Source organism: Diplotaxodon limnothrissa, linkage group LG9 (assembly GCF_057381915.1).
Source record: "Diplotaxodon limnothrissa isolate DT_005_m linkage group LG9, D_limnothrissa_male_GT1.1, whole genome shotgun sequence".
Lineage (NCBI taxonomy): Eukaryota > Metazoa > Chordata > Actinopteri > Cichliformes > Cichlidae > Diplotaxodon > Diplotaxodon limnothrissa.
The window spans coordinates 5,159,422-5,176,456 of NC_140604.1; the positions used below are offsets into that span (position 1 = coordinate 5,159,422).

The 17,035-nt window shown below is 38.5% G+C and overlaps 1 protein-coding gene across 1 annotated transcript in view; it reads left to right on the forward strand.

Moving 5' to 3' along the window:
* Nucleotides 1–17,035, forward strand: part of vstm2a (V-set and transmembrane domain containing 2A) — an 85,301-nt gene that overhangs the window by 66,753 nt on the left and 1,513 nt on the right. Inside the window, exons 3-4 of the mRNA XM_085363250.1 lie at nt 12,926–12,976; nt 15,225–15,558. Of these exons, the coding sequence (XP_085219376.1) occupies nt 12,926–12,976; nt 15,225–15,558 (385 nt within the window). The remainder of the gene's footprint in view (nt 1–12,925; nt 12,977–15,224; nt 15,559–17,035) is intronic.

The window sequence follows — 17,035 nt, forward strand, 5'->3', positions numbered from 1 at the left end:
TTGAAATCTGAAGAAAAAAGCCAAAAGTAATCCAGCAGCCTCTCTGGCCCGCCCTACTAATTGTAATTCATTGAAGATGTCAGCGCTGCTGGATTCTGGTTTGGAAAGAGTCGAGTGCGTGTCTGAGAATGTCTGCATGGGCACTCTCGAGGAGATGAATCTCTGATTTTTGACCTTGCTGTTGTACACAGGGGCAGCACGGTGGTTAGCACTGTTGCCGCACAGCGAGAAGGTTCTGAGTTCAATTCCACCATCAGGCTGGGGGCTTTCTGTGTGGAGTTTGTATGTTCTCTCCGGGTACTCCGGCTTCCTCCCACCGTCCAAAGACATGCAGCTTGTGGGGATAGGTTAATTGGATAATCTAAATTGTCACTAGGTGTGAATGTGCGAATGAATGTGAGTGCGAATGGTTGTCTGTCCCTGTGTGTTGGCCTGGCGACCTGTCCAGGGTGTACCCCGCCTCTCGCCCTATGACAGCTGGGATAGGATAAGCGGAAGCGGATGGATGGATGGATGTTGTACACAGGAACTGTGTCCTTATTCCAATAGTTGTGACAAAAGTCATGAAGAGAGCTGAAAGCAATGATAGTAAAGCATGTCGCTGCAGTGACACTTTTAATTTCAGCTTAGTGAAGCATAGTGTAAATCTTTTTTATGCTGTATTTGTGCTTTGAAACTATTTTACAGTTCTACAGTTCCTTCCTTCATTGGATAAAGTAATCGAAAAATTGTAGACAATTTGAGCACTTTCATGTGTTCTACACGCACAATTGCAGACTTTACATGTTATTAACATAGCTCTTGTCATAAACCAATGGACCGTGAAGGGGATTAGCGTTTGCATCTGAATGGGACCCCTGTCAGCTGTGGGATGTAATTAGAGTTAACAACTAAGCTTAGAACCAAAACATCTTCAAGTGGGAGTCAGTGAGCTTTGTAATTAGGAAACACTTTATAGGGTGCACTACTGTGCTTTATGTATTTTACACCCACTGTGGCCTCACTTTGTTCTTCACGAGGAGCCATATTGCTCCCGAGGGCCGCGGCTAGAGGAGACATTGGATTGGAAATGCGTGCAACATTCAAAACTCATTATCAGATATGATTAAGTTGTCCTGGCTGTAATGCATCTTGAAGAGAACAAACAAACACATCCATCATAATTGGAGATATGTCATTGAGTATCAATACACCGTCAGTTTGTAAGGGCCTTACACATGCAGCGTTCATTTCTCTATTGCATTGCCCTGAGGTTTTGTTGATATGTATTTAACAAGATGAACAATCTTATTTTAAAGTGGTTAAACAAACGTGTGAGATTCTGGCTGAACTGAAAGTGTTTAAAAAGAAGCTGAAGAAAACGCACACTAAATACAACCTCTATACTTTCAAGCTATTTTACATGCAAGGTGTCCTTGTTATTTTGAAGAGATTATGGAGGTTCAGGTTTTCAATGACAGAACACGTGTAGCAAACATAAATCTCTCTGTATACTAAAGCTTCAGAATCGAGGAAACATTCACTCGCCATGAACCCTTTGATGGTTTCTCAACCATCTGTCATCATGAGCTGAAGAAGTAGTTTTTAATTACCGCTTATTTTTGTTAGATCAGTTAAAACAAACAAACATATGATAAAAAAAAAAACCTTTAATGATGTAGAATGCTGTGCAGCTCAATACAAGAGAATAAAATATGACCAAACAAAAAAATCTAATCAGAAATCTAAATAAATGCGGTGAAGTAAAAAAATAGCATCAAACTAAATACATGTATTTAAGTAATAAATATGGCATATACCAAAGTAACAAAGAAAACACATTTTGAAATGGATTACTACTCATTATGTGTGTAAAGTGCCTTAGTGTGTGTTCAGAGCTGTGATCGTGCTGGGCTGAAATATATTAATAATATGACGTGAGATTTGATGATGATAATAATGATGGATTGCATTTATATAGCACTTTTCTAGGCACTCAAAGCTCACATTCACACACTGGTGGAGGCAGCTACAGTTGTAGCCACAGCTGCCCTGGGACAGACTGACAGGAGCAAGGCTGCCATATTGCGCCATCGGCCCCTCTGACCATCACCAGTAGGTGAAGTGTCTTGCCCAAGGACACAACGACCGAGACTGTCCAAGCCGGGGCTCGAACCGGCAACCTTCCGGTTACAAGACGAACTGCCAACTCTTTGAGCTACGATGATGCATTAAAAGAACACATGATGGATGAAGGAAATTCTTGACTGGTTGGTCAAAGAAATAAAAAAATCAAAAATACAGGAATAATAGACAAAGACAAAGTGATAGGTCAAAGGTCAATGAATGGTCTTCGCGGGTCCCATCCACTTTGCCAGCAGGTATTTCACCCGTAGTCACCAAATATCCTTCCCTCTCTGTGCTCTGAATTGAATGACTTCCAGTGTTTATGCGGCTTAAGCTCTAAGGTAATCTTCAAACAATTTGTTTTTAACAGGTTATCCTGCTACATGGTCGAAGTCGGAAATAAATAAATATATTGTGTGAATGCAGATGATAAATACAAAGACAGTCTTTAAGTCGTTCGCTTGCTTTCAAAATAAAATGATCATCGCAGCACCTAAGTCACAGATTTGGTGCAGAGGATCATTTCCCTCATACTGGAAGAGGCTTCATGACAACAGCTCTACAGCTGAACACATACACAAAGGTTACTTTAAATAAGGAAATATCTGTGCTGGATCCATGAATCAGATCCTTTCTTCATTCAGAGCACGAGAATGATGGAGCGTGTTCAAACGAAATGAGCTCCGGATGGGACAAGGGTCAAGACAAATGTCAAGAAGACAGCAGTGTCAAGAGAAGAATTCAAGGCTTTCTCATTTTAATCTTGAAGCATTAAATATGACATCCATCCTTTGTATCAGTGACCAAGCTACAATGACTAGTTAACCTAACATGTATGTCTGTGGGAGGAAAGCATAGAGGAAACTCAGAGAACATGCCAATTCAGGGAACTGAACTTGCAGTTAAAATTAGAACCACATTCGTACTTTGTGTGATACAATTGCTAAGCTGTTGTACTGTATTTGTGCAATCTTCTTCTGCAGATGGAGTTTACCCAGTGGTTCAGGTCGTTGCTATTTACGTTTTATGTGAAATATCATAATATAATATAATCTGTGTTATGTTTTAAACATTACTCGCCCCTGAAAAATATAAATCTTTATAAAGAACTTACTCCAGATATATCTTACCAACATTTTGTAGGAATGAAATGTTACGTTGTACATGGAGACTGTAGCTACAGGGATGGTCTCTTCAAGCAAAAATAAGAAATATATAGGTTTTTTAATGACTAGTCAGATGCCAGAAATCCGATCATACCTACTACAACACGTCTCTTTGCTGAGTTTGAAAAAGTCCAAATGCATTGTAAACAAATGATCATGTGTTCAACTTTTTACACAACGTTTTCTGTGTGAATTCAGTTATACAAACGATGTCATCTAATCCATCCAACACAACGATCACAAGGTGTCATACATATTCAAGACTCCTTTTTATTCTTTTGTCAGATGAATTGTATTTTTAGACAGGCATTTACTTTCAAGACAATCACATGCCTTGCGGTTCAAGCTTGAGTTTGGAGATTTGTAATGTGATGTGCAGATTTGGGTCCATTCGTGTCTTTAGTTTATCTCTATTTCTGTAGCAAGTCTGCTTGTCTTGTTAGTTACTATCTCTTTAAAGCGACAAAAAGAAATAGAATCATCGAGTCAAAAAGCCCTTTACTATATTCTCACGCTGAGCTGCATTTTGCAAATGTACAACCCCAGACATGTTACTTACATGTTACCAAAATCTCATATCCTGATATATATCGTTATATCGAACAGCCCTAGTGCAAGGGCATATTATTAGTTCCAAAGTGTGAATTCTGTTTGTGTTACACAAAACATATCCTCATGTTGCTCCATTGAATGCTTGTGTATTTCCTGTCGCTGTCATTGAAGAGACTTTTCTATCATCTCCAGTCCATGATGGATTTCTCCCTGTATCATTATTGAACGTCAGTGCAAATGGCGGCTCTACAAAGAAAGCCTTGCTCTTTCGGGTCTTTGATACATTTTCTATCCTTCTCCAGTGGTGCAGCATAGGAAATACCCTGACATTATGTCACATTGTGCACATTTAGTCAGTCATATTACGAAAGACACATTTAACACAAACAGAATGGATCGAACTCAGTCAGAGAGTGTTATTATAGCTTTTAAAGCATGAGGATATTTGAAATACAGCAAACATGTTTGAGAATTCTTTCATCATTATATATTTTTTGCTTGTTTTTTGGGAGGGGGGCAGTATTTACAGATGTACAAAAGACCAGATAAATCAAATCCAGATCATCGTATCTTCTTCCAGGAAGGAAAGAAAAATGTGCTTATTGTAGACACCAATCGATAGATCAGAAATGCTGAGCTTATGAGTCATATGCACCCCTATTTATTTTACATACAGTCGACCACTAGTCACTTTGCAAGGCACTTGTGATTAGCACAAAACAGCAAAAAGACAGGCATGTAAGATACAATGACACAATGGATGTGTCATTGTATCTTACGGATTTTCAGTCCTACCTTGGTGGGAATATTGCTCAGATGCCAGAGAGTTGAGTTGGTTCATCTGAATGTCGTGTTTTCCATGGGTGAAATGTTTTGTGTCACTAATCCACTGCAGGTTTCCTCGACGTTATAAAGACTACATTTGCATGTTGAAAGCTGTGAGGTCGGTTTTATAATCATTTAATGATCATTGATGTACAAATTATCATCACTGTTGATCAATAGCCATGAAGACTATTCACAGAGAGTTGTGCTGTGGCTCCAGTTACAGTATTATGGTGAGCAATATATCCTTTGGACCCTTACACAGTTCAGATATTCCTCTTCCAAGTAAATTACGTGATTCCTCGCTCAAACCAGTGTTGCTTCCTGTCCAGGATTTGCGTATCCTCATCACTGTTAGTGTGGCCATGAGACTGTAGACGCACAGTCCTGGACTGGTGAGGTAACTCTTCTGTGTTGTGCCATCCACTTAGTCAGAGGATGTTTTATCTGATGTATAATTCACAGCAGTCACCTTAGCACTTCCATATACACTATATTACTGTGTTTGTGGCAGGGACCCAATCATTAGTGTGGACCAATCTTTGATGTAGCATGTTTTGGGGTTGAAAAGCCACAGAGTCACAGTGTTTAGTGAGCTTCAACCTCAGTTGTTCCAATACTCCTGACACATAAGGGATCGTTAAAGGTGTTCGCGTAGGCGTCGGAAGAAGTCAGTTGTATGCAATAGTGAAGCTGTGGCTCGAAAGTAGATCGGGTCCTCTACTAGTCCAGTCCACATGTGTACTGATGCATCCACTGGTGTAAAAGTAAAATGTCTTGAATGCAGCTTGTGTTGTGAAAATGCTTTGTGACAAAAAAAATGCTATATTAATATTTATTTACCATTTTTACAATGTCTGCTGATGAAGAAGCAAGCAGGAAAAATGAAGTTCGTAAGCTGCATCAATAAACTGTAAAGGTGCTTTTGAGCACACACAACATCCATCCCAGAAAAAAACAAAATACTAGAATTATACACAGTAAAACTTAAGCATGCCTTATTTTGGAATAGCTATACCACAAATTATTTATTACATAATCCAATAAAAGTGCAAAAAGCACCAACAGCACACACACTGTGTCAATTTAGCTAAGGCTAGGTATGTCAGAGAGCTAGCATGTACAGATGCTTTCACATATTTAGTTTCACTTTTTGTTGATTTTCACTTACAGTGGTGACAAGTTCTGCCTATTCAGAACTTATCACCAGTGCACATTTAATAACAAGAATGCTAAATGTTGCTTAACTTGGGACTGTAGTTCAGCTTGCACCAACAGCATACTTGACTACTTTTTCAGGTGGGGAGAGCTGTTGTTTTACATGAAGTTTAACTAGTTTTGAACAGTCTTGAAGTAATTATGAGGTAATTATTAGCATAATGACTTAGCAAGAGTGACATTCCCTGCTGATTAAGAAAAGTGGCTTTACTCATAAGAGTGACTGGATATACATCACAGAAGCATTTAGGTGATATGTTGTACTTTAATGTCATATATAAAGATCGGTTTAGGGCTATTTTTCTGTGTATTTCAATACTACTTCTAAGCTGTAGTTATAAATTGCAGACTGGTTATGAGAGGCTTTTCCCCACAACATGTGGTATAGCCTGAGATTAAAGGGTTTAATATGTCATATGAAGTCCACGACCTGAGTTTAACCTTCTTAGATTGTTTGTGTTTGTAAAGCTTATGATTGCTGGGTAAACTCATTTAATATTTTGTTGCCTGAATATGTTTTCTTTGCGGGTGCATGTCTATCATGCAGGGTCAGGGCTCTAAAATGAGATATTGTCCCATCATAGTAAGAGGTGCAATGCAATCACAGCCGCAGCGATGGGTGGGCTAGTCTGTATTTCGCTTTAAATGATGACCATTTTTCTTCATGTGACATTAATTTAGTTTCAAAAAGTCAATGAAGCTTCTTTGATGCACAATAATTGCAGAGCACATTTTACAAGAAGTCAATTTGAGATTTGCATGAAGAATGGCAGAGTGTCATGGTGGAAGGGTTTTGCAATAAAAAGACAAGCGATTGAAATTGAGATACTCGTGAATGACCGCGGCTTTGGCTCAGAAGGCACCCATGTGAAAGAAATGAAATATAAATGGGAAAATAATTGAGGTTTATCCCGACAGTGTCAGGGAAAACTTTTGCATTGCTGTCAGGCTGGAAACTTACTTCAGAGAACATCTGTCAGGTAGACATTCAGATAAGTTGAAACAGTTAAAGGCAGCACAGATAGTTAATCTCTTTGAAAGGTTTCCTTTTATTTGACATGCACAGCAACATCTTAGTGCCAGACAAATGTCTTTTTACAGCAGGTGATAAATGCAGGGATTCTGAATTGATATTGGACATTAATTATGTCACAATTACTTAATTGCACTTGTACAGCACTGGGTGACTAATGGGTTCACGCTCATAAAGTAAGTCAGTTTGGATAAAATATTTCAAAATATCTGAAAGATGGGGTGAACCCAGACATAGATTTTTCTTAATATGTGAACAAGGACAGCACATTCAGTTGACCAAGAGTCAGTGCAGAGATGTATTGTCCTGAAAACAAATAAAAAAGATGCATAAAAAGATTTTTGTCATTTCTTTTATTCTCCCAAACAAAGTCAAAGAAGATGGTTCTGTTTTCTGTGATCAGTCTTTGGATTGTGATGCTGTCTTCTTACGATGTTACACAGTTTATATAAAGCCAAACATGCATGCAATTCTCTAATCCTGATGAAATTCTGTAGCAGTACATGTTCACATCTGTGGCTTTGTTCAAAGTGTTTTTGTACATTTAAAAAAAAGAATCCTTTGAAATGCATTATTGGTTCTACATAAATATAATATATGAGCTCATATTTACAATACCAGAGACCATGGGAAGTCCTTGTATTCTGCAAGAAGTAGCAGTGAAAGCCAAAATAACCATTAGTGATATATATATATATATATTTATAATAGTCACAATGTTTACCTTGTGAGATTTGTCAGTGCCATATAACAACGTTTTTTTACATATCTGTTTAAAGTGGCTGTTTGCACATTATTTTTATTCCTATTTATTCTATTTATCCCCTTCGTATATTTTATTTATATTGTCTCTGTATTTATATATATGTGTGTGTGTATAACTCTGTAACTTCTGTCGGTGCTGTGCTTTTTTGGAAATCGAATTTCCCAGAGGAACCCACCCGAGGGATTAATAAAGTTCTATCTTATCTTATCTTATCTTATCTTATCTTATTATTGAAACTGCAGACATTAAGGTGCTATTCATCATATCTCAATGTGCCAAGAACACAAAATCTGAAATCCTTTTAAAATTATTTATTTATTTTTACATAGTTCAGTGTGGAGGGAAAGGTGTCTGTAAGAACTGGTATTACCAATCAAGCTAGACTGACTCATGTACAGATGAGGACAAAATTATTAGGCTAACTATGAAATTTTACGTTTTTGTCAAAATGTCTCCATTTGCAAGTGATTTTCCACATAATATTTCTAAAAATGCTAGTTTTCTTAGCATAACAATAACAGAATTATTTTAAAAATAGAGAAATGACATGGTTCAGTATTATTAGTCCTCTGAAACACTGGCCTTTTGAATTTAGCCATAGCAGAAACCCCTGCTGTATAATTGTGCTTTCACTGTGTAATACTTCAAGCTCGTAAAGTCAAGTTAAAACTGTAAGTTAACTTTCAATTTAAAATGTTGGCAAGGGTTTGACATGTCAAGTGACAAAACCTCATGCCAAAACCAGACAAATCAGTTTAGACATGAGAAAAAAAGAATCGTTGATATGCGCTAAGAAGGAGATGGATACACAAAGTTATCACAGCATTTCCAAGTGTCAAGAACTGAAGTGATGAGTATCACTGATAAATTCAAAGAATGCCACAGAGTACAGAACAAGCTTGGAAGAGAGAGGATGTGAATAACTGGTAAAGAACTACCTCTAGAAGACCAAAGTGATTGTTACCGAGTGGCCTCAGTTTACTTTCTGTAAACTGAAGGTGCAGATTAATACCAAAGACCCATCAAATTTGGAGTTTGGGAGATTCACCAAAGGACTATGGGTGGAACTGCTCAGCAGACCTGTGAAACCCTTTAAAATTACAATAACTGACTGAAGAATGAAGCAAAAAGGGTCCACCATTGACTATTAGCCTCAGAAGGGCTCGTAAGTTTGACCTTGGTAGTGTTTGGTTTTGGGTAAATAACTTTGTTTCTGTGTGCAAAGTACAGTAATGTAGAAACTAGGATGTTTGGAAAAGCTGTGTAAAAAAATTCCTCTTTTTAAAAACACCTGTGGCTCTGCTTTCTGTGATTAGTATTCGGACTTGTGATGACGCAGAATCGAACTGGTCTGATTTGACCAGATGTCTAATCTAGATAGACTGATGCTTCAGTGGTGCTTTTCTATCCCAACTGAGCTCTCACGGCACATTATTCAATTCTTTTAAAAACTTTCTGTCAAGCTTATTCTTTAACAGATTCTGGCAATTTGGCTTCAACATCCTACACAAACCAAGATGCTCAAGGTCTAATCAGCAAACAGACTAGGGCAGCTGGGAGTTAAATCACCAACCTTCCAATTGGTCAACCCAATGAGCCACAGCCACTCCAAGTTTACAGCACCTTGTAGTCTCAAACAACCTCCCATTCAGGCAGTAAAGAGCCCCAAACTTGGCTTCCAAGATCTGACATAGAGGCGTGCTCAGAGTAGTATGGCTGTAAGGCATATGGTGGCTTCTGATCAGAAATTGAGCATTCAGTCTGTTGTGGCTTGTCACACATGCTGTTGACCTCTTACATCCACAAGCAAGGGAGTGCTTTCAATAGATCATCACCAGAGAGCGATAAGACGAACCCAAACACTGTCTGCCAGCAAACAGGGAGACTCTAAGACTCTGCACTTAAGATAAGATGAGACTACACAGAATTAACGGTGGATAGACTCAAAGTAAATTATAATGTCACCATTGAACTACTGATTGACAACACCTGAAGAAGAAGGTTATAATGTGAACAGAAGGAACCTTATGTAAAGCTCTATTCAGAACCATGATTAAATTGTTGACTCAGTTCTGTGGCTATTTAATAGGTAACTTTAGCTGTTGCCTTGAAAGCTGAAGCTAATTTTGCTAGCATGCAGGTGTGTAATGTATTTTACCATGATTGTGTTATATGTGGGCTTTGCCTGGGAAAACAGCTGCATAGTTTCTTATCTTATTGGGAAAATATGAAATTTAAAGAACTGTTCAGTATGTGTAAATTCACAGTTAATTTGGATTATAAAGTGCTTCACCCTTAGTGGTTTTCCTCAGTTAGCCAAAGAAGAATAAAGATTGATAAAGATAATGTCAAAATCAAAAAACTGAAGTAGGCTGATTTCATAGACTTCATTATCAGTAGTTAAAGATGTTATTGCAGAAAGCTTTGATCAATCAGAACAGAATATTGCAAATGATGATAAAGATACTAATTTTTAGGTCTTCCTAATGTCAGTGCTGCAAAGCTTGAGCTCCAAAAGAAAATGTTTCATATGGTATGTCTTTTCAACTCCTGCGCCTGGGTAAAAACCTTACAGTTGTCAAAATCTACTCATCCTAATCTGTGGCTTTCCTATTTACAGAGGATAAGACTGATCACACTGTCAGACTTATTGCTAATTTATATCTGATGATTATACTGTGTGTGGATGTTAAACAGTTCAAACGAGGCAAGAGGAATGAAGGCAGTCAGGAACAGTTTATTAGCTTTAACTTTAGAAACCATCAGAAGAAAAGCCGCACGAAACGCTGTGTGAATGTTTATCCTTTCATTTTTCGTTCCATCGCTTCTGTTTGGTTTGGTTTAAACAAAAAAGAGCTGAGCACCAAAAGAGGTGAGGTTTCAAAAAAGACTGTGGCTTGAGTTAAAATTTTACATTTTGAAAACTTGATTTTCTGGGTTGGTGTTTAATGCTTGGCCCTGCCACATGCCAGAGTGTCCTCGGCTGTGAATTTCAAGTGTCTCTGGATGGCTGGTAACAACATGCCATGATTTATCTACTGTGTATGAGAACAGGTGAATATGAAATGCATTGTAAACATTTTTTTAGAACTGTGTAAAGGTCAAAAGTCACTTTATAAACATAGCTCTGCTAGAAGCAAGTGGTGTTATTATTAGTGTGTGCTCAAATATGGGACTTTGCAGGAGTGCTGGACTTTTTCATATTTTAAGTAGCCAGTTATCAGACATTTTTAATCTACTGGCCCCCATATTTCACATATTTTAATTTTGATCATAAGAAAGGCCAGTGAAAATTTCCAGGTTTTATCTTTAATAGTTTTTGAGATATTCATGTTTAAACACTGCTTCAGGTATCAGTGTGTGAAAAATGGCTTGAAACGTCATAAAATTATTTGAAGTATATGAAGCTAAAATTTCATAGCAATCATTTTATGTCCACACTTTGTGACATAGATTTTTATGCAGAGATGGATGAGCTAAAAGCCCATGTTTATTTGAAATTAATTGAAGCTAGTCTTTCAGCACTGATACGTTTCCCGATGTGCAAGTTGCCAATTCCATAGTGCCATACTATCAGAGACGCAGAGTCTTAAACGAACCCCTGATAAAAAGTTGGGTGATCACTGTACTTATTAGTTTGAAGGATGCAGTGTCCACGTGTTCAGCAGAGGTGAGTGGATGACAAAGGCAGAATGATGAAAAACAGGGCTGAGACAAGACAGACAGGACATGGAAATTTGCTGATGAGTGGTTAGGCTGGTAGCTAATATTGGACATTAAGTAATAATTCTAGAAAGCGGAACAATGAGAATATGGATATCCCCAACAAGGGATACAAATTAAAACAAGGAAGAAGTGATTTTACATTACATAGTTACAGAATTCAACTTTGAGTCTATTATCCCTACAGGAGATTCCACGATCAAATATTGGAGAAGTCATTAAATCATTCTTCATCCACCATGTTTCCTGAACACAGCAGCCTCCCTGGTATGGCAGAGCAGAGCCTTTTTCTTCTGCTCACAGTCTGACTTGATCTTCCTCAGGTGACATATATAGACTGCACACGCAGCCCATATAACCACCGTTATAGTGGTTTGTAAAAAGCAGGGGCTGAAATTGATGACTTGAACCAGTCCCAACATTGAGGCTGAGGACAATTAATCGTGCCTCGTCGTTAAAGACATCTTCTTGTTACAATAGAGCATGCCAAGTCTATCTGTGAAGTCACAATGTAGGAGCCGTGCATACATGCAGGCAGAGAAAGCTATGGCTCCTAATTCTTCTCATTAATCACCTGTCTACTGCACATCCTCTAGAGAAAAGCGCCCTGGTTCCTCTGAGGTAATTACAGCACTTGAAGGAACGCTCTCTGCAGCAAATGCTTATAAGTAGCCATCTTATCCCTCAGTCCTCCTGCCCTTCATTTTTTGTCTGAACCGTGGAGCCAATAGCTTCTATGTCCTCTGGAGAAACTCATTCTGTATTGTGCAGCTCTTGCTCCTCCTCAGCTTTGTAGTCAGCAGGCTTTTCTTTTTTTATTTGCTTCTTTTTTTTTCCAGGCACGCATCCATTTGGCATCCGATGTGGGATAAATAAATTATAGCCTCTAAAATCAATGCTCAGTCCATGATGTAGGCTGTAGGCTTAGTGCTTGCCACCATGCTAGAATTATGCTCAAACAGAGGCATTTTTTAAGCCCAGGAGCCACACTGCTGTTCACTGTTTTTTGTGCCATTGTGAAAAGTTATTCTCGGCTGTCTGACATTTTATTATTCGTCATAAGTTTTCCTAGGCGGTATTACTTTTCACTGCAGAAGCTGATAGAGGTTTTGAGGTGTGATTTGTCTCAGGAAGCTGTTCATTTGTTACACATCATCCTCATTTGAACCGCTTTTGTTTTCTTTTCCCACTAAATTCACAGCAGCATCTGGAAGCTCTCTTTAATTTCTCCACAGAAGCACTCAGAAAATCTAAAAATAAATCAGAAACCGTGGCAAGAGTGGCATTTACTTTTAAAGACAGAACAGTAGCGATGCAGTCACTCAGTCCGTACGCTGTGTGTTGATGTGGTTTTGAAAGATTTATAGCCTTCGGTGCATAGATCATGCCGTCTCTCAAGGTTGTCGTAGGACTGTCAGAGTTGGTTTTAGGGTTTCTGACACTGGACTCGCATAAAATGTATCTCTAAACATGTCCTGAAAGTGGCAGGTTTCTATACTTTGCTCATGCTCCCTTTCTCTTTCTCTGCATTTCCAGATGGAGATGATACAAGAGCCCGATCCTGATGACGAGGGGACGAAAATAAGTGTAAGTACAAGAACACATCACGTAGGCCATTGCTTCTCGGCCATGTGCCGTCGTGACCAAAGTTGGCAGTGTTTCATTCCGAGCAAACACAACAGCAGCTGATTTTCTCGAATAATACACCTTCAACCAGAGAAAGGAGCTAATCAGTGAAATCAGTGGCAGTGTATTATTACTGTCAAAGTGGTTCCCTCCCTGCGCTCATGCTCCACCAACTATTCCGCCCCTTTTCCTGACACTCTGTATGCGCCTTCTGTGCCCAGTGCACCACACAGCCTTCCTCTAAATGACCTCATTGGAGCCCTCAGACACTCAGGCAGGCATGTGTAATGGAAAGTGACAGATTTACGATCAAGCGAAGTTTGTAGATGCTGGTTTCTTAGAAATTGGGTCAGTGATTTTCTGTGTTATACACGGTCCTTGCCTGTATGACAGTCTTCTAGCAGAAGACGAGTATTTAAATATTCTTTCATTTCAGTAATTAATGTGTTATTATTAAAGGGAACTTATTATGTCTCTTCTTACATTCTGTCATATACATACTCTGAAGTATGTGTGTGCTCTTATGTGTAGTGGTTAATACTTATGGTAGAAGTTGGCAAAGTGTCAAATTATGGGGTCATTTTCTGTGAAAGTGAGTCAAAAGCTCAGGCATCCAAGTGGCCTGTTTAAGAAGCAGCCAATCAGAGAAAAAGGTACTCAAATTATGAGTCTCAAATTGAGAACTGGAATACAAAAAAAGTCTCAAACAAGAAGGTTGAGCCAGTATAACTACACAGAGAATCTGTGACCCGAACATGTTATGTTTCCCCATACAGTGTCAGTGTTAGTAAGTATATTTGAAGTTTTGTTAATGTCTGCTGACTGCATGCAAGTATACATTTGCGTCCTGTGAAAAGGTGTCATGGCCGACAATTTTGATTGTTAATATTTAGCGCAGGCACAGCTTCTGAAGCAAAACTGCCACAATAACATTTCTAAAATACCCAATTAAGCTGATTGTAGCATAAGACTGAGTTTGTGTCATTCTTAAAATAAAACAGCAACACAAAAACAGCGATACCATCCTGTTCATCCCTGTACTGGGACTGAAGCATAGAAATGTAGCAACAGATGTAGCAGTGTTGTTCTTTTTTCTGTTGCAGTGCTTTTAGAACAGATTGGTTGTAGGGATGGCATTTAGTCTTTGATTTACCTTTTTGTTAGCACTGAAGTAAAAATGTCATCTTTTTCCCAGAGGCTATTTTCCATTGTGACGTTCTCCCTAAAGCCAACAAAGAAACATACTCTATCCCATCTATACAAATGATGTCCAGTCCCATAATGAACTTGACAGTGTTTTTTTTTCTTTGTGATAATGTCATGTGAATCAGAAGATGGAAAATTTACATGTGCCTGCACAAAGCTCTACGCTTTTACCAGCATATAAAACCGCTTCTCTTAGATGCCACCAAAATAGTTTTTCATCAACATAAAAACGTTTTTCATTAAACTCAGTCTGCAAAATCACAAAATGTTCATACCGAAAGTGTGTGTACTCGTCCATGTTAACCATGAATTGAAACACGGACCACAGTATACTGATGTTTTCAATATTTAACCAAGAAAAAAGCTTTTACCTTAATCCTAATCTGAAGTGCTTTTTTGTCTTGATTGAGAGAACATAGCGATATGTCTGTCCTTTAAAAGTATATAAAAATTATACGTCAGTATAAGGAGAAAGAGGGTTGTGAAATGAGCCGAGCAAGAATCTGCCTGTCATGTGTGCCACCCATACGACTAGTTGAACTGCCGTGATTAACGCGCTTGGCTGACTTTGCTGCCCTGCTCTCAGAGCCGTACAGAATCACTCCTTCACCCCTTATTAACAAATGCACATTTGTGGGTTTTAGAGTGGTTCGTAGACTTGACAGATGTTTTCGTCCTTGGCGCTTAATTATTTACCATCAACCTTAGGAAAATGGATGGTCGTGAAATAAAGCGTACTGTCAAACAAATCAGTTTGTTTGACAGAATGGGTACAAAAATAAACTATATAAAAAAAGTACAGTTTATTAGAATAAATGACACTGAATTTGTGATTTTATTTTTTTAATCTTATTATTTCCACATTCGAAAAGTAAAATTAGGATATGTTCATGTCAAATTTTGGGGAAAACCAAGAGTGTGAGAGTTATGTGTTGTGCAAGCAACTTGTGGTATTCATCATGCCATCAAATGTTGTGACAGTCTTTTTTAATTACTCTAACAGACTGTGAAAGTCCAGGGCAATGACATCTCACACAAGCTGCAGATCTCCAGAGTCAGCAAGAACGATGAAGGTCTATACGAGTGCCGTGTGACACGAGCTAACTACGGAGAGATTGTGGAGTACAAGGCCCAAGCCTGGTTGAAGGTCAACGCCACGTCCAGGCCCCAACGACCACTGCCACCTCCTGAGAAGAACTCCCTACGGCACCTGAAAAACAAGAAGCCAAGAAAGTCCAGCTCATCACTGGGGCAGGACATGAGTTCAGACCAGACGGTGGTCTCAACTTCCACCTCTCACACATCCTCCAATACAGCTAAACACAACCCCGGCTCAGGTAAGACCCACAGGGAGCGTTACATAAAAAACTGTGGAACACACAAAAAACCCTCCCATCACTTATGTTTTCACTACCACCATGAAATCCTGATTTGCAATGCTCTTGACACATTTGTGAGTCACCTACTTTGCTTAAAAAGTCTGCTTGGTTAAAATTCAAGATTACCAAGGATAGAACTTAGAATGAGGTTATTCAGCAACTGAGCTTACAATCGACTTCAGTTTTAAGAACTAACGTGCTCTCAGTGGAGTAGGAAAATCACCAGCACAGCTGTAATAGCTCAACATGACTACTAAAACTACATGACTTAAAATACTGTATGTGTGCCAACTAAAAATACACCATTGATTACTATGAGCCTTTTCACAAAGCTGCTAGCTTCCCCTGAAGGCTAAAGACTGACAACATTTGCAGCATTAACGCCTGCTTGAGAAATCCAAATTCATCTAAGCAAATATTTAGCATTATGTGTCTACTTTGGTGAATTCAGAGGAAGCAATTAAAGCTTCTCTTTTGCTCCACAAAAGTGACATGATTGGTTTGAATGAACTGAATTGGTAGATACTAAGCTAATGAATTGACTAGCATAATAGCTAATTATTAGCAAAACTTTGTTAGCAGTCAGTTGTCTAGCTCCAATGTTTTTAATGCACAAAATTGTGCAAAAGGCCATGGCAAAGTAAAAAGAAGAAGAAAAAAACATACACAAACTCACTGTACTGCAGAAGACCAGTGTTTTAAATTTTCATATTTTTAGTAAGCACGTATTGAAGCAGAGTGTGATTTATTTAATCTCATGTAGCATGTTATATTTGTCTTTTCTCAGTAGCCAGCTACAAGTCAATCACCTCCCTCTAACATCCCCAAAATGTTGCTTTAGGCTTTTAACTAATTCTAGGAGATAAGAACACTTTCTACTCTTGCATTCTTTTCAGTGAACACCTGTAAGTTTTCAAAATCATTTAAAGACTTTACTGTTAATGTCTAAGGCACTATATAACCCAGCCCCCAGCTGTGTTTAAGAAATGTTCATAAGCAGCCTAAAGTCTCCAGGCAGGACTCCTTGGGGGTCTCCACCTCCCCACACACACACCTTCTTACAGAGTGTCTCCTCGCTGTAGGCTCCAAGCTGCAGGCTCTGTGACTACACAGCTTAGTGTCACAGGCCAGCCAAAGCTGTATTGAATTCTTTTACAGATTTATTATAGTCACTGCAATATCAGTTAATTGTTATAATCATTCCAACATATAGCATTTCATGTTTTTTTACATCCTCAGCAGCCCATAGCGATATAAAACACAAACACAGAGACAACATTAGGGCTAATCACAACATATAGTTTCACCATAATTAATTTTTTACCCACAAAAAGATTCGCCATTGAACTGCATAATGCTGGATATTTTAAAAGATGCTTAAATGTTATTATAATGCTACATAAACCAGCTCGAAATTACAATTACTTTCATTTAG